This window comes from Mustela lutreola, chromosome 4, assembly GCF_030435805.1.
Source record: "Mustela lutreola isolate mMusLut2 chromosome 4, mMusLut2.pri, whole genome shotgun sequence".
Lineage (NCBI taxonomy): Eukaryota > Metazoa > Chordata > Mammalia > Carnivora > Mustelidae > Mustela > Mustela lutreola.
This window is the reverse complement of record NC_081293.1, coordinates 142648526-142672056: the sequence shown is the minus strand read 5'-3', so window position 1 is coordinate 142672056 and position 23531 is coordinate 142648526. Positions and strand designations below refer to the sequence as shown.

Sequence of the window (23531 nt, the reverse complement as noted above, 5' to 3'; positions counted from 1 at the left end):
TCATCCTCTAAGCGTATGGCCAACTGATACACATCTGAAGGGTGTCATGACTAAGGTATTATGAGACAGTAATAAATGACCTTTTCCTAACGAAAGACTAGCCCCCTCAAGTTCCCAGAAACCTTGTTTTCCAAACTCCCAAGGGAATTACACTATCCCTAATGCCCTCCCAACTTGAATGTATATAATCGGTCACCCCTCACAACTGTTGTGCAGCTCTTTCTGCCCACGGGTTCTGTCCCAGTGCTTTGATGAAACCACTTCTTTTGCACCAAAATTGTCTAAAAAATTCTTAATTAACCATTTGCTCCAAGTCCCAACATTTCCGCATCACTATGTCCATGTGATTTTTACTTTTAATAAGATGCTTTCGTAACCATGTCCCTCTACCCAAAGGCTGATTTCTTTTTTTTTTTTTTTTCATATTTTAAAAAATTTTACTGATTTGACAGAGAATGAGAGAGAGCACACATGCAGGGGGAGCAGCAGATAGAGGGATGGGATAAGCAGAGTCCCTGCTAAGCAAGGAGCTTGATATGGGGTCTCTATCCCAGGACTGTGGGGTCATGACCCTAGTCAAAGGCAGATACTTAACTCACTGAGCCACCCAAGTACCACAGGCTGATTTCTGATATAACAAAAATTTTCTGTATCTAGCATACCACAGAGATAAATTTTTAAAATTGCGAAAGTATTTTAAGTAACTGCTCACTTTAGGAATAAAAAAGAGTAGTTGAAGACACAAGAAATGAGACTTAATTAAAGATTATATGTTATAGCTTATCTCCATATTTTAATATTTTACCCATTAAAATTTAGTCATTTTTGTCTCCTACTTACATTTTAGTTTGTACTGAGATCTCACTGCTTCCTCAATTATAGTTTTTTAATAATTGTTTTAATTTAGTTTTCTTTTAATATGCATATATTTGGGGCTATCTATAACTGTATGAAATGACTTAAGTAAATATAAAATTCATTCTTAAATTATAAAATATTTTGATTACAGTAAAGTTGATATATAATAAATTAGCTGAAATCTTTGTTGTATTCATTTGAAAACAAATGACACGATTCCTACTGTGCCTGAGATACTGAGTTAAGAAATATTGCAGTTTAAGACATCTCTAATTTCTGAGAAGAACGAACATTTTCCTAGAAATAGATATTTATAATCTTAACTTCAAGTCTTTAATAATGTGGTCTTGTGTTTGTTAGAACAGTTATGCAAGGATCACTTTTATTTGTTGTTTGGCAGCTTGTGTTTTCATAAGCCCATTAGCTTGCTAGTTCATTGATCTCAAGGACTTCTCCCATTCTGTAGTCCCTCACTACTTCTTTACTCTGAAGGGAGGAGAATTCACCACCCCAAAATATACCTCTTTGGCATGAGGATTATTGTGAACTAGTTATTTATTTTTTTTAAGATTTTATTTATTTGACAGAGAGAGATACAGCAAGAGAGGGAACACAGCAGAAGAGTGGGAGAGGGAGAAGCAGGCTTCCCACTGAGCAGGGAGCCCGATGTGGGGCTCGATCCCAGGACCCCGGGATCATGACCTAAGCTGAAGACAGAGGCTTAACGACTGAGCCACACAGGAGCCCCATGAACTAGTTATTTTTTAAAAATGAAGACACCAGGGACGCCTGGGTGGCTTGGTCAGTTAAGCGGCTGCCTTCTGCTCAAGTCATGATCCCAGGGTCCTGGGATCGAGTCCCACTTTGGGCTCCTTGCTCAACGGGAAGCCTGCTTCTCCCTCTGCCTGCTCTGCCTGCTGCTCCCCCTGCTTGTGCTCTCTCTCTCTGACAAATAAATAAATAAAATCTTAAAAAAAAAAAAATGAAGACACAAGAGAAGCTCTGAAAACAGTAAAAGTTGCCCTTTTGTAAAAGACATTTTCATTCATAAGAGAAATTTCCATTTGTAAGTGTGTGTAGGACCGGATCTCTAGAAACTCTTATCTATGGAGGAGACACTGGTCACAAATCTGCATTACAACCATACCCTTCTTTAAAGCACTTTTTCTGTTAACTGCCCATCATTGGCCTCCCCCACCACATCTTTCATTTATCCCCACCTGGGAATGTATGTATGGAAGGTGGTGGCTGGGGTCATTTTGGAGAGTTACTCGGTTTTCTAGGTTGTTTCTCATGTATATAGGGGCAGTGCAGATGTTAGTAAAGTTGATTTTTTTTTCTCTGTTAATCTGTTTTTTTTCTTTTTTTCCAGAATCTAGAGATACAGGTAAAATTGTTTTTTCCTCCTCTTCCACTCTACCAACTTATAAATGTGCTCTGGAATCGTCCATTCTATAAGAGCTTTACTAAACACTGCTATGTACTGTTCCATTTATCTGCCTTGACTTTTGCCCTCATCCATTTGGAAAGCTAAGGTTTTCATGGTCAGTGTTCAATGGTTCTTTTTACCTGAACTCTTCAAATTAATTCACAGTTCATCCTTTCTAAAACTCTCATATCTCTTGCTTTGAGATTTATGATTTCCTCTTTCTATGACCATCTTCTCAGTCTCCTTTTAAACCTTCCCCCTAAATGTTTGGCGGTTCCTAGATTATGTTCCCTTCTAAAGCTCAACTTTCATTTCTTTTGTGATCATCTGTTCCAAGTCTTTAAATACTATGTATGTGACAATGACTTCCAAATGTATATCTCTAACCCACTTCTCTCCTTTCATCTTCAGCTCTAAATATGCAGCTGTCTAGTTGACATCTTCCATTGGTTGCTCATTGACATTTCACATTTGACAGATCCAAAGCTGAATTCTTGATTTCCTTCTGCTCCATCCAAACAAAACCAAAATTAAAACACAACTCTCTTCCTCCCTTAGGTTATGCATGTTGAATTTGTACTATTATCATTCCTTAACTTTGGAAGAAAAGTTAATACTCAAACTCAGTATTCATCTTTCCCTCTCTGTCAATGTATAAACTGTCAGCCAGTCCACCTCTAATATAATGACTCCAATTTTTCAAAATTATGTTGCTTCCACTGTAAATCCCGTTACTGGTGTTTCTCACTCTACCACAGTACCTTCCTTCTTGGCCTTCCTGCATCCCTCCAAGTCTCTCTCCAAAAGATCCTCCCTTGGAGAAGCCAGAGTAATCTTTGGAAAATATCAATCCAATTATACCATTCTTCTGCATGAAACTTTGAGGTGATGTCCTATTGTACATAGAGTAAGATCGGATTCCATACCATTCAGTCGAAGACTTGGATGGGCAGCCAGTGTACTAAACCATCTGAACCCACTCTCTTTTGCCCACTATGCTCAACTTTTTTATTTTGTCCCAGGCTGCTTCCTTTTCATCCGTCAGCTCTCAGTCTAAATGTCAACCCCTCTAAGAGGCCTCCTCTGGTCACTTGGAGTTCTTCTTCCTTGATATTACCTACCTTTATACCCTGTTCATCTTCTGTATCACAGCTACTATGATTTACACTTATGCATTTTTTTAAATCTTTAATTTTTTTTTTTTTTTTTTTTTAGAGTAGGCTCCATGCCCAACATGGGACTTGAGCTCATAACTCTGAGATCAAGAGTCACATACTTACCCTGATGAGCCAACCAGGTACCCCTTGTTTGTTTTTTTAACTATTTGTTTTTATCATCTCTGGTTACTTATTCACAAATATATATCCAGGGTGTAAACATAGCATTTGACACACGATGGATACTCAATAAATATGGATCTAATGAATCAATGAAACTTAAAAGCAAGAAAGGAAAATGGTCCTACCCTGTGTATATAGAAAGTGACATGGTAAGCTGTTCAAAGAGGCTCTAATACAAAAATGAACTGTTCTTACTTCAAGATTCACTCTTCCTAGTCATGTGTGTATTACTGACTTAGAAGTGAATAGACTTTTAAAAAATCTTTATATAATTTATTGACTCCAAAGCAGAGAATCTGGTTAAACCTGTTCACAGAGAATATAGACAACTCCGCATAGTTACTGTAAATGCCTGAGATGTTTCCAAAAAGCCTGCTCTGAGATTATATCTGTGGAATTTGGGTCAGAAAGTATTCAGTGAACCCCCTGCAGTTCTCCAGGTGTAACTTGATTTAAGTACAGAGACACACTTTGCTCTAGACTTTGCAAAGTTCTAGCTGTGAGATAAATCTCTATGATAATTTTAGGTTAACTCTGTTAGAATTTTTTGCCTTAAATTCAATAGAAAAGTAGTATAAGGAGAGAACACTCTATCCTCCATAGCATCTCATATACAATCCCCTCACATTTTCCCCTCTCCAATAATCTATCCAGTGATCAATGATAACTGCATTGAGAACATTGACTTCTTTCTTGTGCTTATCTTTGTTAAATTGTAATAATAAGTTTTTCAACAAGCTTATTTACTATAATACTTTAGGTAATTGGAAACCAGGAATGATAAACACTATTTTCTAATTATATGTTCAGTTACAAAAAATTTGAAATGCTTTAATATGCTCAACCCAAGGCAATTTTTGCAAGTATTATAATATTAGGCACTGCAAAACATCACTGCTAAGTTTTTGGAGTTTTTTGTTTGTGTGTTTGTTTGTTTCTTACAGATTTTTTTAAAGCACTTACTAAAGTAGGTTATAGAAATAGCCAAGTCTATGTTGAAATAAAGTATGGTATAAACAATTTGGAAAACAATGAAACACCACTCTATTTTTTTTTTTTTTTACAATTTTTAAAATTTACATACAATGTATTATTAGCCCAAGGGTATAGGTCTGTGAATTGTCAGGCTTACATACTACACTACTGTATCTTGATGTTATATAAAACAAGATTGCCTACATATTATTATAGTGAAGGAGTAGGATTTTCTAGATGGTATTAAAAAATGGTAAATTTAAACTGGGTTTAGGCAATTTTTTGTTGATCCAGAATCTCTGTTCTTTATATGGAAGATGTCCAAGCATGCCTTAAAGCATAGAGAATTATCAGATGATTGATGATTGAATGCTGCTAGGTAATTCCTACAATGAGCTGATATCAGACAATGTATTGAAAGAATTAAAACAAAAAAAAAAAGGGTAACTTCTACCTCTTTTTTTTCCACCTTCTTTTTCTTCATGAGTCTTCCTTCCCCACAAGATGCCAGAATGGTGAGGGGAGAGGGGCTTATAAAGATTTCTCTGAGTATTTCAACCTCTACCAGTCTCGATCCTTTTAGAATTTATTATATTTATTGGTTATGTTACTCATGTGGCTTCTCATTTAGTTTTATGACTTATCCTAGTATGTTTATTTTATGTTTTTGTTTGTTTGTTTGTTTTTTAACTCTAAGGCTTATGGTATACTGGTTAAGAACACGGGTTTAGGATTAAACTGCCTAGGTTTGAATTTGGACTCTACAAACTATGAACTATGGGCAAGTTATTTCATCTCTGTGCCTTGGTATCCTCTTCTGTAGAATGTAGACTCTGTAGAATAACTCTAATATATATCCTTTAGGGACATGGTGCTACTAATTATTATGATTACTGTTGGTATTTGATTTTTCCCTTTCCCCAGAAAGGGGTTGGGACCTCTAGGGAAGCCCTCTGCCTCTCCTGGAGAGTCATTCCTCTGATCACTGTTGCAAAGGTAAACAGTAAACTGAAGCCACGCTACACTGTAGACAGCACAAGTTTTATTCCATGGCCTAAAAATAGAAATAATAATGACATTTCAAGATTTGCATTTTGTATGTACAAATACACAAAACTAATAGAACTATTAATTTTTTTACCATGTAAGTTACTCTGAAAAGGAAAGACCATGTCCAACTGAAGATGTAAATTTTACATTAGATATTTACCTGTGCTAATATGACTCCAAAATTATAATTATAATGGAATTAATGAGAATGGTTGAATCCATCCAGAAGTATACATTTCATGCATATTTGCATGAACTCTGCTTAATTCTTAAATTCAAGAATCAGCTTCACTGGGGTGCATCTCAAGAAGGGTCTTATGGATCTGGGTTAATAAAGGGAGGGATATACATACGTTTTCTTTGACTGAGTCAGTTTTTCTTCTCAGACTAGGTGTGCCACCACTTTTCTCTCCTTACTTGTCTGGCTTTTATTAGAACCTTTATAACATTGATAGGTATGTCATCTACCATGCTCATGTATTATATAATCAACCTATAATCGGATGTGGGGTTCTTTTGCAGTCAGATCTATTGGCCTCGTCGAACCAACTATGATTGAGTTCCCCTCAGTCTCCTGATGCCATCTTGGATCCAAGCAGTTATGACTAGTTCTTGTTTTGCCTGTAACTGAAAAGAAAAAAAGAGGGCTGACTTCTGCTCAGTGGGATGGGAAGCAACCTTGGGAACATTACCGATTATTGTTATTAGTCAATAGAGTAATTGATTTACGGGAAAAGAGCATGTATAACTTAAAGGGAAAGCCTCTGTGTCCATTTATCCTCTGTATTATACACACTAGATTCTCTGTGTGTATTTAAAAAGTAGAAAATATTGGGGAAAAAACTGAATATAGAAATCGAGTAAATCATTGGCATCTGGAAATGATGGGTGCATAAACCAAAGGGAAACCAAGAGGAAGAGAAAAATGGACAGAGGAGTGGCATAAAGGAAAGAGCAAGTAGTATAAAGAGATGCACTTATTTCTTTCAATGAATAATGAAATGTTGGCTACTTTGTATTCACTTTTTTTTTTAAAGATTTTATTATTTATTTGACAGAGAGAGATCACAAGTAGGCAGAGAGGCAGGCAGAGAGAGAGAGAGAGAGAGAGAGAGGAGGAAGCAGGCTCCCTGCTGAGCAGAGAGCCCGATGCGGGACTCGATCCCAGGACCCTGAGATCATGACCTGAGCCGAAGGCAGTGGCTTAACCCACTGAGCCACCCAGGCACCTTGTATTCACGTTTGAATTGACTATGAACTACGCCTATTTTTGTAGTAGGCAGTTATGTCTGACTTTGCATCCCTGCATTCCCTTACAAATACCATGATGTCTAGTTGTTTTCTCTCTCGATTACCCTCCCTAATATATAGATTTTGTGCATACAGTAGTCCAAATACAGTTTCATTGGCAGTTAACATAGTACTATCTTCATCATCATTCTTCTCTCCTCACCTGTAAAGTAGAAACTCCCACTTGACAAATAGCAGTTGAATCTAGAATCCTGACTGATCATATGATTTGGAGGCATCTTTATTCTTTTTTTTTTTTTTAAGATTTTATTTATTTATTTGACAGAGAAAGAGATCACAAGTAGGCAGAGAGGCAGGCAGAGAGAGAGGAGGAAGCAGGTTCCCCGCCGATCAGAGAGCTTGATCCCAGGACTCTGAGATCATGACCCAAGCTGAAGACAGAGGCTTAGCCCCCTGAGCCACCCAGGCATCCAGGCATTTGTATTCTTTACTTTTTCTTTTCTTTTCCAAAATCCTTTGCCTCTGCTTCTATTTCTCTCATGTTACAACTATTTTATAGTTCCTCTGTGACCTCTCCTTAGAACCTTATTCAGAAGTTTTCTGACACTGTGGCAAGATGGCAGGAGGCAAAAGGAAAAGGGGTAACTGCAGGAGTCTAATGGGCTAAGTTTCTTCGTGCTGCTGGGGAACATAGCAGGCCACCCTGCCCAGCTATTTATTGCTTTTCTTTTAGGTATGCAGGTTGGAATTCTCATCATAGCCTGCTGGTTCAAGATTGTAGAGCTGCATGCATTAGAGGGGGCAGAGTTAAGTGTTTGAATTAATAAAGAATAGAAATCAGACCACCCCTGATTTCGCCTTTTTATTTACATTTCTGGAAAACACCTTTAAATGACTTTCAATAGTGCCTTGTAGGAGGATTGTGACAATGGCCCACTTTCCCCTTGATATTTTTGAGACAAATGTTCTTAGTTGTTAAGGGCCCCCTCCAATGAGCCTGTGGTAGTTTAAGTTTCTTAAGAATCCATGTTCTAATCTTCTGGAACATTGGTATTATCACAGTTTCCTAGCAGAAGTCACGATTTGTATACCCAAGAGAAAATCTGGAGTTTCTCCCAGTTGGTGTCTGGGTTGCTCTCTCATATTAGCACATAGTAGAGAAATTCAGAATTAGACTTGGCAGGAACATGAGACGCCTACTGATTTTTTGTTGTCGTTGTTACCAGAATTGATTCTTGCTATCTGCATCATGCCATAATTTGTGTGCTTCTGCATGTACATGTACATCCATATTATTATATTTCACCAGGAAGTGATGAAAATAGACTTTACTTTGTAATGTATTATTATTGTCAATAGCTGTGGCAGGGATATGGGGACAGACACTAAGCAGACAATTGGTTTTGACAATATAATCTAAACATTGTGTCATTTGTGCTTATTTTAGATGAAAACATGCATTTCCCTGGTAAGAAGGGAAAAAAATGTATGTTAATTAAAATATCTAACTCTGATTCAGATTCTAAAAATGGGTAAATTACTGCAAAAGCATAGATATTAGACACCTCAAAAAAGAAAACATTTTTTAAACTTTTCAGATTAAAATTCCATGTTTATTCAGTTTTTTAAAAAATTACTATTTAGGTTGCTCCTGATCATTTTTACCATAGTTAATCTCTTAGAAGCTTTTCTGCTTTTATTTCTATTTGGTTGTTCGTTTGACTTTTAAAAATACAATCATGTCTGGCTTGATTTCATCATTTTCATTTTAAATGAAAGCCAGATTTTGTACCTGGGCTTTTTGTAATTTAATTCTTGTTATAGTGTAACTGGACATGTATTAGTATTATGATTAGCAAATTAAAATTTGCAACATTTACCAGACTGTGAGTTGCACTGTTTTGGGACAAATAATTTAAACTATCCCAATGGCATTTAGTCACATATTTGTGCTGGTACAAGTCGCTGTAAACTGGTATCATCAGAAGTGAAGGTTAAGATTTTTGACAGATTATAATCAAATTACCGTAACTTGGAGATGCACTTCATGATATGCTCAGCCATTAGTTATTTCCTAGAATTTCAAACTAGAACAGGCTCAGTTGAATTTGCATGAATTTGAAGCGAGGAAATTAAAAATACAAATATTGAAGCATGTTAAGAAAAAGAGCATCTTACAGACAGAAAACCATGTCAATAGTGTTTGGGTTTTTAGTTGTTAAATGTGTCCTACCAGCAGCATAGAACATAAAAGCAAACTCCTCACCAGGAGTTCTTTCTTGAATAGCATTTGCATAGTATGTTGGATACATAGAGAAAATGATTGTTATTATCAGTGTATGCTCGTTCAGATTTTTTAAAATTTTTGCTATTCCAATAAAAGCATTGATGAAGAATGTGTTATTCTATAATAATAGTCAGTGTTTATCCACACATGTAATATTGTGCTGTATCCTTTCCTCGCATTACCTCATTTACTCTTTATATCAAAGTTATGAAATAGTATTATTTATGCTATTCTTTAGGCCAGTGAAATTAAGATTTAGAGATGTGACACAGCTATAACATGCATTCAGAAATGGAACTTTTGTGTGTCTGATTCCAAGGTCCATGTTCTTTATTCACTTGCTGTTCTGACCAGTGACCACAGTTTCTCCTGCTTAAACAACATTTAGGGACTGGTAACAATGAACAATGATGGTTTCAGTAGCTGCCAGCCAACAACACAGATAAGGGATGGGAAAAACTTGAGGCAAAATGGCAACCTAGTAGAGAATGAAAAGGAATATAAAGGTAATTCCTAATAAACATGCAGAGGGACTTTGTAGCTATTCTCTACAGATAAAGAATATAAGTAAATTTTAATAGCCTGCAATGTAAGCCTTTTATATTTAAAATCTGATCTTTCTCCTTCCGTTCATTTTATTTTATTTTTAAAGATTTTATGCATTTATTTGAAGAGAGAGAGCCTGAGCGGGACAGGGTAGGGGGCAGTGGGGAGGAGTACAGGGACAAGCAGACTCCCTACTGAGCAGGGAGCCTGACATGGGACTTGATCCAGGGACCCTGAGAATCATGACCTGAGCCAAAGTCAGACACTTAATTGATTGAACCACCTAGCTGTGCCTTACTTCAGTTTAACCTGAGGTTATCCATCCCTGGTGCTCAATGTCTGGTTCAGGGAATTGTCTTTTACAGTATGTTCCTAATACCTTCCTTTCTTTTCATGATTATGTACAGTCTGCGATCTCATGACCCCTTTTTGTGCTATTATTGACATAAGGAAGTAACAAAGGGTGGAGAGAGGGAGTGTTGCGCCTGCCTGGTGAGTAGTTCTGTGGTTTGAAGTCCTCCACTCCCCAACATGAATGCCAGGGGCCTGGGTCTCCAAAGCCTCCTAGAGATCAAGCTGGCCGCTGGAAGAGAACAAAACCTATTTCTCTCTGGGGATCTTGGTTTAGACAGTGGACTTGGTAAGTGCCATATACTACCTGAGCAAGAGAATGAACAATTAGGTGAAGTCTGAGTGGCTGGAAAAAGATGGGCAGATATGTATGTTATTTTTTTGTCATAGCAAGGATGAATGAGTTTGTCCTAGGTTAAGTGAAAGCTTGCCAGGCTTGAACTCTTATACAAATGTCACACCCTAGAGTGTAATAAGGCTGGTAAGGGACCTTGGAGCAAGAGGCCCACTAGCTTAGGGTCCTAGAAGAGAGGAGAGCTGGAGCCACATTTCTGGTGTAAGAGGCATGGGCAGTGGGAGGCCCTGAATGAAGATTTTTAAAAAATTTTTTTTATTTTTAATAATGTATTTTATTTAACCTAATACATCTAAAATATTTTCATTTCAGCATACAAACAGCCAGTTTTTTTTTTTCATACTAAGTCTTCAAAGTCCAGTTTGTATTTTAAACTTATAGTACCATTCAATTTGGACTAGCCACACTTTGAGTGCTCAATAGCCACTTGTGGCTAATGGCTACTGTATTAGGCAGTGAGCTGTAGTTATGAACTATTTTTTTAGTTTTACACATTGCAAATATTCTCTTCCATTTTGATATCTGGCTATTAACCTTTTTTTGAAGAGGTATCTTTCCTGGTCTAATATATGGTCATTTTTTATAAATCTCTATATGTACTTGAACATAGTTATTCTGTTGTGTATGAGATTTTTTTCTCCATAAACATGCTTTACATTTCTATATCATAATAATTTTATTGGATTGTCCTATCAGTTCTTGAGTGGAAGAGATATAAACTCTCCCACCACAATTGTGATTTTGTCAATTTATTCTTTTTTTAAAAAATAAATTTATTTATTTTCAGAAAAACAGTATTCATTATTTTTTTTCACCACACCCAGTGCTCCATGCAATCCGTGTCCTCCATAATACCCACCACCCGGTACCCCAACCTCCCACCTCCCCGCCATTTCAAACCCCTCAGATTGTTTTTCAGAGTCCATAGTCTCTCATGGTTCACCTCCCCTTCCAATTTCTCCCAACTCCATTCTCCTCTCTAACACCCCCTGTCCTCCATGCTATTTGTTATGCTCCACAAATAAGTGAGACCATATAATAATTGACTCTCTCTGCTTGACTTATTTCACTCAGCATAATCTCTTCCAGTCCCGTCCATGTTGCTACAAAAGTTGGGTATTCGTCCTTTCTGGTGGAGGCATAATACTCCATAGTGTATATGGACCACATCTTCCTTATCCATTCGTCCGTTGAAGGGCATCTTGGTTCTTTCCATAGTTTGGCGACCGTGGCCATTGCTGCTATGAACATTGGGGTACAGATGGCCCTTCTTTTCACATCTGTATCTTTGGGGTAAATACCTAGGAGTGTATACCTGCAGGTCAGATGGTGCCTGCCCTGTGGTGAATAGTGACAATCAGCGGTTCTAACCAGACAGGCAGCCACAATCCAGGTGGAAACAAGGAAACAACAAAGAAGCAACAGACAAAAGAAGACAAAAGTTTTTTTTTTTTTAATTTTTAAAAAAATTTTAATAAACATATAATGTATTATTAGCCCCAGGGGTACAGGTCTGTGAATCGCCAGGTTACACACTTCACAGCACTCACTATAGCACATACCCTCTCCAGTGTCTATAACGCCGCCCCCCTCTCCTTCCCCTCAGCAACCTTCAGTTTGTTTTGTGAGTTTGAGAGAAGAAGACAAAAATTTTATCTGCTTTTCTGACCCCTTCTGCTTATACCCATTTGTATTAATCTGTAGTTCATATTTCATTTGTGCATTGTTTCATTTATAGTAGTACAGAACAGGAACACAATTTTTAATTATGAGAGAGAAAAGATAGTAAATACTTAGATTAGAGAAACTATAAAATACTATAATTGAAATGCCAGAATAAGGGAAGAGAAGAAACTTCAGTTAACTATATATTAGAACAGACTTTCTGAGATGAAGAATATGAGTCTTCTGAGTAAAACAGTTAATTAGATAGAGCTAATTAAAAAAAACACCTAATGTATTATCCGGATTTTTAAAACTTGAATAATAAAGGAAACATTTATAAGTACTTAAGCAGGTAATCTCTAAAGTAAGAAAGTTTGGTCTAGTTTTATAATTTACCTCTTCCAAACTAGTTTCAGAAGCAAATGAAGTTATGTTAGTGAAATGATGGGTGGAAAATGACTCTAAAATTCCAAATCCAACCACATCTCCATTCATCAATGAATAGAACAGAGAACAATAAGCATTTATATCAGAGTTTGTGATCTTGAAGATTAATTAGTCCTTTATTAATAAAAAAGATGTATTACTTGAAAAAAAAATCTTACTGTGGCATGTATTCTCAGCCACAGAGTAGAAATCCTGACTCAGAGTGGCTACACTCTATATATGTCATCCCCCCCGCCCCATATCATCTTTTTCTCACTGCTCTTCATTTATGTGGTAGCTTGATATTGCCAAGAGCAGTCCTCCTACTTGGAACAAATGGGAGAAATATGCCCTTGGGTATATTAAATACATGAGAGTAGTTCTACTGCAATTGAAGGAAAAATTAAATATTGCATTATTTACAGCTGCTCACCTATATTTCTTTTCCTTTCCTACTAAGACTTGGTAAAGGAAATTGCTGGAAATAAGGAGCACTGAATGTGTTAGCAATTCAGACAGTGAAGGTCTTTGGAGTAGTTCTGGTTATTAACAAAATATCATTTGCTTCTCCCAAGTCTTTGGGACACTCTATATATGGCATTGAAAAAGTTCGAGAACGGTTTACTTTGCTATGAGCATCAATTCTCAGGATTCCATGAGCTTTGTTTTCTTATTTTTAGATCGTAGTTGGTACATCACTGTGTTCATTTTTCTTTTTACTTTGGATGTTGTGTCCGCAAAGTCATATTTATTAGAGAGGAAGAAATTAGAATTGACGGCGAGGCGAGTTGTGGGTTGAGGATGAAGAGGACTAGAGAGACAGGAATACTTATCGATGCTGCAAAATTGCTAAGGTGCAGTTTCACGAGGCTAAATTTAACCTACCTGGTATTTTAGTTGTTGAAATTGTGTTGCTTTAAAAATGAGTTTTTAATACCAAGAATAGTTCACATGTGGGAGCCGAGAGAAGAACTAATAGAGTGAAGAAGGTTGAAAGATTGAAGCCTGGAGTACATGACAAGATAAATTTCAAGAAAAATGTGAAAGCAGCATGATTTACCAGAGACCCCGGGAGCTGAAGCTGAGAATATTCTACAGAGATTTTAATTTTTGGAATGCACTATGTGGATATTTCTACATGTAAAATACTTTTCTATTACAGGATGATGACCTTGGAAGAATGTAGGGGAATAAGAACTGGGGGATAAAGGGCCGAAAAAATTAAAGTGGTCAAGGCAGTACATTGTTCTGCTAGAAGGAAGATGGTGTATACCACGGGCACAAAGAGGAAAGATTTAATTTTTTCATTCCAGTGTGAAAGAGAAATCTGTCGCCAGTGTAATGGGAAAAGAAAAAAGAAAGATAAGTATTCCTCGGAATCAGGGCATGTAATAAAAGTGAAAACCCATGACTCAAACAACTCTTTGTACACTATGTTCATAGCTGCATTGTTCACAGTAGCCAAAAGGTAGAAGCCACGTAAATAAATGTCCATCAGAGGATGCGTGTGTAAGCTAAATGGAGCTTATACGTAGGAAGCAAAATCAGCCTTAAAAAGAAGAAAGTTCAAAAAAAGAAAGAAAGAAAGTTCTGACACCTGCTGCTACTTGGATGAGCCTTGAATTGATTATGCTTACTGAAATAAGGCAGTCTCCAAGGTGCAAATACTGTCTGTTGCACAGACAGTATGAGGTACCTGGAGTAGTCAAAGTCCTAGGAACAGAGAGTAAAATGGTGGCTGCTAGGGACTGGGGGAGGGGAGAAGGGGAAGTTAATGTTTAAGGGGTGCAGTGTGTCCATTGGGAAGAATGAGAAAGTTCTAGGGATGGATACTTAAAAGTTCTAGGGATGGTTTCACAACAGTGTGACTGTGCTTAATGCCACATTAAGTAGTGTACAGTAAAAATGGTTAAAATGGTAACTTTATGTTATATAAATTCTATCAGACACAACAACAATAACAAAAAAGAGAAGGTCCAATTTTAAAGAAATAATGATAACAGGAGGAAAAGGATTGATTCAGGGAAATCTTAGGGTGATCTTAGAGTGTTTCAACCAATTACATAAATAATTTATATTTATTTTATATTAATAATTATAATTATAAAAATTAATTATATAAAATTAATAATTTATATTTATTTATTATTTATATTTATATTTATTCATTCTCCATTTTTATTATTATCAATTTGGAATAAATAAAATATTAAAATTTTGAATAATAAGAATTTTATGACAAGTATGGATTTTGCTCTGCAAGAGCCAATGTTTAAAAGTATATACTATTCCTTATCCTGTAGCTTTTAGTTATAATTCCTTATAATTAAACACTGAGAACAATTTAAATGTTATTAGTATTGCCCTTTCTACTTGGCTTTGAAGCAACACAATCTTGTAGTATTAGAGACTGAGAAATCTGGCTCATTTCCACTAGGTCTGTTCTGAGCCTCCAGAGCTCCACCTTTCAGTTAAACCATTATAATCAAAGAGCATTTTAATAATCTTTAAGCTCATGGTACTTTGCTTGGCACTGCTTAATGCATTTGAAATCATTACATTTCTACAACTGCATTGTCGAATATGGTAGCCAGTAGCCAAGTGTAGCCAAGTAGCCACGTGAAATGTGGCTACTCCAAATTGAGATGTGCCATAAATACGAAATGAGCACTAGATCCAAGACTTAGGAAGATAAATATTCATTAATATTTAAAAATATGTTACATGTAGAAATGTTAATATTTTGGAAATACTTAAATCATTAAATTGATTGGAGCTCTTTCTTTTTACTTTTAAAAATGTGACTACTACAAGATTTTAACTAACTTTTGTGGCACACATTTGTGGCTTGCATTAATTGAAACCACTGCGAGGGCCATCCTAGAATGTTGTAATTTATTTTATTTATTTATTTTTAAAAAGATTTTATTTATTTATTTGACAGAGATCACAAACAGGCAGAGAGGCAGGCAGAGAGAGAGAGGGAAGCAGGCCCCTTGCTGAGCAGAGAGCCCGATGCGGGGCTCAGTCATAGGACTCTGGGTTCATCACCTGAGCCTAAGGCAGAGGCTTAACCCACTGAGCCACCCTGGCGCCCAGAATGTTGTAATTTAAATACAACTGAGACTGACAGTAAGAATACAAGTCGAGGATGAGACAGATTCATTCAGAATACAGATTAATAACCAGGAGTGACTCAGTTTTACTAGAGCACCAGAAATTAGACCACAGCACATTTGTTTTGTTCTAAAATCATTGTATATTTTGAGAGTGGCCATGTGAATGCTTCTGCCATTGATCTCTGAGTCAACCCTTAGAGAACCATACTTCCTCATTTCAAATCCGTTTCTAAATATAAAAAAGAATTCGTATTTGCAATATGGATACATTCTGTCAAGTCTCTAGGGAAAACTTAAATATAGGACTAAAGGAAGTGGAATTCATTGATCTGAAGGAGGTAACATAGGATTCTAACATGTTTAACAGTGATTTGCTTGTGCACCAGATCTAGTGCAAAACAAGGAAGTAAACAGAGTCCAAGAAGTTTGAGATTGGAAATCTGCAGAAATATACCTTTCATGTTTTCATGTTAGCATCTTCACATTCCTAAATGTGCCAGGGGATGCCGAATAGAGGATCTCTTGTTCACTTTCCAATACGTGGTTAAAGCAACAAAACAACTTTTCTTGAGGGAAGAACTACAGTTGACAACCTTCAATGGTCCTCACTCCCTACTCTTTTATTACCTAAAATACTGCTGTATCATATGTTTTTGGTCATTTTGTTTGTCAGGTATGTATTCAAGTCAATACTTTGGAAAAAAATGTTAACTTAAAAATCTAGTAACAAAATAGTTTTAGGGCAAAAAAAAAAAAAAAAAATCAAGCCAGTGTTGTGCACTCTTTATTTAAGAACACTTACTAGAAGGTTCAAAATAGGGTGCCTGGGTGGCTCAGTGGGTTAAAGCCTCTGCCTTTGGCTCAGGTCATGATCCCAGAATTCTGGGATCGAGCCCCATATCCGGCTCTCTGCTCCACAGGGAGCCTGCTTCCTCCTCTCTCTCTGCCTGCCTCTCTGCCTACTTGTGATCTCTGTCTGTCAAATAAGTAAATAAAAAAATCTTAAAAAAAAAAAAAGAAGATTCAAAATATGTTAGAATATTTCTTTGAAAAACTCTACATTTCTTACATGGGTGGAAGATAAAATATGACCTCCATGTTTATGGGGATGAAACACCTCTGATGTAATTCACAGACTCCTTGGCTTTAGCTTCAGTTGAACTTGAACTTTTAAACTTTGTTTTAAAGATTTTATTTATTTATTTGATAGACAGAGATCACGATTAGGCAGAGAGGCAGGCAGAGAGAGAGAGAGAAGAGAGAGGAGGAAGCAGGCTCCCTGCTGAGCAGAGAGCCTCATTCAGGGCTCAATCCCAGGACCCTGGGATCATGACCTGAGCCAAAGGCAGAGGCTTTAACCCTCTGAGCCATTCAGGCACCCCTGAACTTGAAGTCTTAAACTTGATGGTTCACTCATTTCTTTCGATTTGACCTTGAAAACATGGAAACATGGTCTTTGGTAGTATTTGACCTGAAATATCAAAAGTGAGACCCAGCAGCCTATTGCAGGAAATCTAGTATGTTTAGGTGAATAGTTAATACTATTGTAAATTAAATCACAATTAAAATTGCACATGTGAAAAATATCTTTAAATGTCTAATATAAATAATTTAGCCAGAATCTTTTAATTTCTAGATATACTTTCTTACAAATACTCGCATATATCTTTGCCTCTTAAAGTAGTTTTATTACACTTGTTCACAATAGTCAAAAACAGAATGCTAGGAGACAATTTGGCCTACCTTACAGTCACCACTTCTTTAAGTTTTGTTCTAAAGTTTTCTTTAACCTCAGTTAAAAATTAACATGTTTATATGCATAATTTGAAAACTGCAAGAAACTTCTAAGTGCAAATGGGGGATGGCTGGTAGGGGAGGGTCATTCCCGACTGAAATGAACATGGAGCTGGGCCTTAATTATACTCTATTTTGCCCCCTCAGTTTACAGTTGAGGGTTGGGTATGTTTCCCAAGTTATCTGGGGTCTCATAGCTAATTAGTGACAGTCCTGGGGTAAGGACCTGGAGTACCTGTACCCCAGTGTAGTAATTTCCACTGTTTCTAAAGAGTCTCTTGGCCTTTTCAGCAAAATGAAACCTACAAATTAAAAGTAAACATTGTGCCCTCATCGGTTTTCACTTGGGTTACTGTAACAACCTGTGACCCTGTTCTACTTCCTTTTTGCAATCTCTTGTGTTCCATTCATTTTTTCTCCACAGTTACCATTTTCATCAAGCCTTTGTTTATCCTGTGTAAAACTCCATCACTAATTCAAGCTCCTTTTCTTTTATTATCCTTGAAATCCTTTAGAGTGCAGTCTCTCTATTTTTCTATTCAATCTTGACACATTTCCTTTAGACTCTTTATAGTTTTGGTGGAGGGTGATGAATGTTTAGTGAGTATTAAGGCATGCTTCTGGATAGCACGGAATCTTTTTACCCAACCTGCTAACCAGTGTGCCCTCTTCATATTGCTAACTATTTACTGCTTCTGTACAGGACTTTCCTTCCTTAAGAAATGACGTGCTTCATATACTATTTTCTTTGTATTTAATACCAACATTTTTTGGCCCTGGTATTTGATGAATATTCAGGAAATGATAACCTGATGTATTTGTTCAGGTAACCATCTTTCACAGAAATCTTGTTAGTCTGCAAAAAAGAGACTAAACAGTCATTTGCAATACATAAACCTCGCTTAAAAAAGGAAGCTCTGAAGGGTATTCTTGTGACAACTGAGGACATTTGAATATGGCTTAGATATAGATTAGGAATTTTTGTCAATTATTTTAGGTGACATAATGGCATGGTGGCTTTGTAAGAGATTATTCTTAGTCCTAGGAGTTTCATAATGAAGAATCTATAGGTTTGGTGTCATGATGTCTATAATTTATTTAACGTGATCCTAGAATACATATCTGCCCAGATATATGAACAATAAACAAATATGCCAAAATACTACCCCTGTTAAAACTGGTTTGAGGTTATGTTTTTCACAATGTGAAATTTTTCATAACTTTTATAACTAAAACCAACAAAAAAAGAACTTTTAGTCTAGGAATATACGTTAAGTAGTAATGCTCACTCCTTTCCTAATGTAACATACTTGGTTGATGATGTAGCTATAGAAAGCAGAATCTTCTGTGGTAGAGAGAAGAGAATACACGTAATAAGGTATTTCCTGGACTTTCAATTACATCCCTTTCCATGTTATTTATATCATTTCTGATACACATCAATACTGATCTTAGTAATGTAATTTGACACCATACTTGATAGCTATTTTCTAATCTGATGCTCTGTTTCTTCATAATGATCTCCCACGGGTCAGAGTAGAAGGGAAATATTTATTTTGTGCCATTTCAAGATATTGGCCTCAGAATTATAGACAAAATTGCCCTTCAGTTTTTTTAATTAATGATAACTATAGTCATATAGCTAAGAGAACTAGTACTTACTCATTTTTATGCAGTTTTTGTTTATTAAATATTTGAGTTGGGCAGCATGGCAGGAACTAAATCTAAAATGATTGGCAAGAAACACAACATAGTGGGTGACAGAGGAGAGAATGGACAGTTAACAATATGTGATCTATGAGATAAAACTCCTGCAGTCAGAGAGAAACTATATTGTAATTGGCTACTATGAGAGAGAAAGAGAGAGAGAGAAAAAAAAAAAATGTATGGACTTACTTTAAAAATTCCAGACTGCTCTGGCTTTACGCATGGTTTCATGTCCTGAGGAGTTTATTTCCATCTCTCAGTTCTGATTTTTCTTTTCAAGAGCTTCATTGTTTTTCCTTCTGGTAGCAGGGTGACTCTAGCAATGATGGATAAGAAGCTTACTATGTATAAACCTGAAGAAAGAGCTATACCATTGTTTCTAATTGCTCAGGGAAAATTCTAGAGCTGCTGATGGTAAAAGGTGTCTCAGCTCACTTGCTGCAAAAATTGTCTGGGCCTGGGTTATATTGTTATTCTAATAGTCATGGGATAGGAAGGACCTCTGGGATAACACAGTCAGAGAGTAAGAGCAGAGTGGAATTTTGAAGGAAATTGGTATTTTATTAGAAAGGATAAGGTAGCTTATGAATACTAAGGAGGCAAATATACCAGGTAGTCACTATGGGAAATAAGATGTGACAATTAGAAGCCACTATGGGAAGGCATGGGGGACACTATTCACTAACAACGAAGATGCCGGGTGAGTTAAGAATGTGAGTACAGGGGCACTTTTAACTCTTTCTTACTTTGGGCGCAGATCATGATCACAGGGTCATGAGACTGAGCTCCTGCATCTGGCTCTGTACGAGTGCCAAGCCTGCTTAAGATTCTCTCTCTCTCTCTCTCTCTCTCTCTCTGCCCTTCTTCCCTCCTATCCCTCTCTCCTCCTACCCCCGTTGGCATGCACTCTCTCTCTCTAAAAAAGAAGAATGTGAGTACAATACTGTATTTTATAGTTTTCACTTTACTAACTATAGCAATAGAAGTGCCATCCATATATTTTTATAAGGCAGAAAACAATGACCAACTGCCCATCTGTGTTTATGGTTCCCTTTGTTTGGAATCACGTATTTACATAACTAGTAATGAAGAACTAGATATTATGTCATGATCTTAACTACAAACACCCAGATTATTCTCAAGAACTTTAGGGAAGGATCTATAGCTGTAAAATCAGTGCATAGAGTACAGTGCTAGGCAAGAAAGAGTATTAATTAGAATTATCCAAATATAAACTACATAAAGAATAGGCTTTTTTTTTTTTTTAATTTTTGAGTGAGGGAGAGAAAGAGCATGTGCAAAGGAGAGTGGGGGATGGGCAGAGGGAGAGGAAGAGGGTGAGGAGCAGTTTCCCCTGTGAGTACAGAGCCCGAAGTGGGGCTCAGTCTCACACCCCGGAGATCAGGACTTGAGCTGAAATCAAGAGTCTGACACTTAACTGACTGAGCCACCCAAGTACCCCCAAAATACTTTTTGATCTTTCTGGACCTCACAATACAGTGTGTTGTGTTAAGTTAGCTCTCAGGAAGACTACAGATTAAGCTATGGTTATAAGAAGAGTGGAAACTAAAAGTGCTCTGCACACCTGTGATGAGGTAGTAGGAAATACCATGTCATTTTGTAATATAAATTTGTAAAAAAAAATAAAAATTCAGCTATTTTAGAATAAAATATGAGAAACCATTAATCTTAATATCCTAGCATATATAAAAAATAATGAATTTATTACATGAAAATAAAAAAAGACAAAGCTGCAATAGACTGAAATGATTTCAGTTGGTATACAGATATTTTCTAAAGCATAATTACAAATACAGGATCTAATTTAATTGAAAATATGTCAGTACACTTTAGATTCAAGTTTTGAGACTTCTTGGTAAAATAACTGTGGGAGGAAGAGTTAGAGGTTTATAATGTTTGGGAATCAGAAAGAATCATATAGAACATTTCCTTGGAATTCTTCTCAAGACGGAATTCTAACTTCACACCCTTTTATTACTAATGTTAATAAATTAGATAAATTAGATATTCAAAACTGAAAACCTAATTATACTTTATCTAAAACATAAGATACACATCTTCATGGGCTAAAAGCTAGAAGGAAACATAAAATAGTTTGTGTAACTAAGTTTGCAGGCATGCTGGGCTTGGCTTTTAGACTCAAAACGTTAAGAGCCAAGATTTTTGTTCCTGCGTACCAATGGGTACAAAGAGAACTCCACAAAAGGTAAGCTCTCAGAAGTGTGTCTAAAGTTAGAAACGACGTGCTATGGTTAGTCTAACTGGTTAGTGAAAAGAAGCTGAAATTGATGTCCTTGCTGCCTGGACCAGCGTGTACCTGGAAGAACAAAACAATGGGATCTTACAGTGATTCCACCCTTAGGGTTGGTGACTTGTTCCGTGATACTCTCACTCCCACTGTTGGATGGTGTTTCCCAAGGCCGCAGCCTCCAGTGGTAGCTGGTTTATGACTCAGTTATCCAGGGGTATTCAAATAAAAGAGTCCATTGGAGTTGCATAGTGGTAGCTCTCTGTTGGTAGTTCACTGCCAGAGTCTTATTTTGGGGCGGTGGGCTTCAGGACTGAGTGGAGATAACTATAAACTTCTATAAAAGAGGAGGTGAGCATAAAACGAGAAAGAAAATCTTCTACTCAAAATCTCCCTTAGAAAATCAAAGAATGGTAACCAGTAGGAAAAACCTGTCAACAGGAAACCACCACTGAAAATCAGCTTTAAGAGAAGAATTATAATAATTTTATAATGACTGAAAGTTCTCAAAGAGAGAAAGAAATGGAATTAATAGGGGTGCCTGGGTGGCTCAGTGGGTTAAAGCCTCTGCCTTTGGCTCAGGTCATGATCCCAGGGTCCTGGGATCAAGTCCCACATTGGGCTCTCTGCTCAGCGGGGAGCCTGCTTCCCTCTCTCTCTCTGCTTGCCTCTCTGCCTACTTGTGATCTCTGTCTGTGAAATAAATAAATAAAATCTTAAAAAAAAAAGAAATGGAATTAATAAATAGCAGCAGCAACAAGACATAATAAATTAAAGTGAAACAAAAGCATGTGGACCTGTAAAGAATGAAAGCAGTCTTTGGGGAAAAGAATTAGTCACTGGGAAGCTATAAACGCATGTAATGCTTGTCAATGTAATGCATCATTTAGTGGAATAAATAATAATTAGGGATATTTTTATGTTTCAAAAGAAAGTACTAAAATTCTAGACACTAGTTACAAGGGAAATGAGGGGGATGTTCACTTGTGACTATGCTAGGAACAATTTTTGGAACAGTAATAGAACTGTTGAACTCTTTTAGACATTGTTAGAAAATTATATTGATTATATTAAATGTAAACAAGTAATCGCTTTTAAAAGATCATAGTAAATGATAAAAATCATTTCAAAGATTTAGTAAATGATACGTAGTTTCAAAGATCATAGTAAATGATAAAAAAATAAAACCGTATTCTTAAATGTTGGAAAGGAATACTAAATGAGTTAAGAAACACACACACAAACACACACACATGCCAGGTAATAGAAATAAATTCAATTAAAAAAAACGATCTTAGGGACTCCAGGTGGCTCAGTGGGTTAAAGCCTCTGCCTTCTGCTCAGGTCATGGTCTCAGGGTCCTGGGATCAAGCCCCGTATCGGGCTCTCTGCTCAGGAGGGAGCCTGCTTCCTCCTCTCTCTCTGCCTTTTTCTCTGCCTACTTGTGATCTCTGTCTGTCGAATAAATAAAAATCTTAAATAAAAAATCATAATAAATTCAAACAGATTAATTTAGTCATGAAGGGAGAGTGTCTAACAAATTTGAAGGAAAAAAAGAGTGCCATTTAATGCTTTTAAATAAACCAAAACCACATAAAAGAACAAAAGCAAGACAAGGTAAAAATAAAAGAATGGCAGAAATACTTAAATTATAATCACTTTTTATACCTTGCACACACATGCACACATAAATTAGCGAGTACAGCAATAATAGATAAAAGCATTAATAAAGATAAAGAGGGCTCAATCCTTGTATTGAAAAATCTAAACCCATGTAATAATAGATGTGGAAAGTAAATTATCCTCTGTCCTCTTAAAATGTTTGCTGATGACTCCTTGTCCAAGAGGCCTGTATTCATTCCTGTATTTGAATTGCAACCTATGTCTGACTCATGTACTCCACACCTTCCGTATATGTTTTCTTTTTTTTTTTTTTTAAGATTTTATTTATTTATTTGACAGAGATCACAAGTAGGCAGAGAGGCAGGCAGAGAGAGAGAGAGGAGGAAGCAGACTCCCCGCTGAGCAGAGAGCCCGATAGGGGGCTTGATCCCAGGACCCTGGGACCATGACCTGAGCAGAAGGCAGAGGCTTTAACCCACTGAGCCA

At 36.6% G+C, this 23531-nt stretch overlaps 1 protein-coding gene across 7 annotated transcripts in view; it reads left to right on the top strand.

Moving 5' to 3' along the window:
- Positions 1-23531, top strand: part of DGKB (diacylglycerol kinase beta) — a 719270-nt gene that overhangs the window by 91094 nt on the left and 604645 nt on the right. For 2 of the 7 annotated variants that reach the window (XM_059171267.1, XM_059171266.1), the window contains exon 1: positions 3501-3584. The exons of the other annotated variants lie outside the window; for them this stretch is intronic. In XM_059171267.1, the coding sequence (XP_059027250.1) occupies positions 3572-3584 (13 nt within the window). In that variant the 5' untranslated portion in view covers positions 3501-3571. Of the gene's footprint in view, positions 1-3500; positions 3585-23531 lie in introns of those variants that run through there. 7 annotated transcript variants of the gene reach the window in all.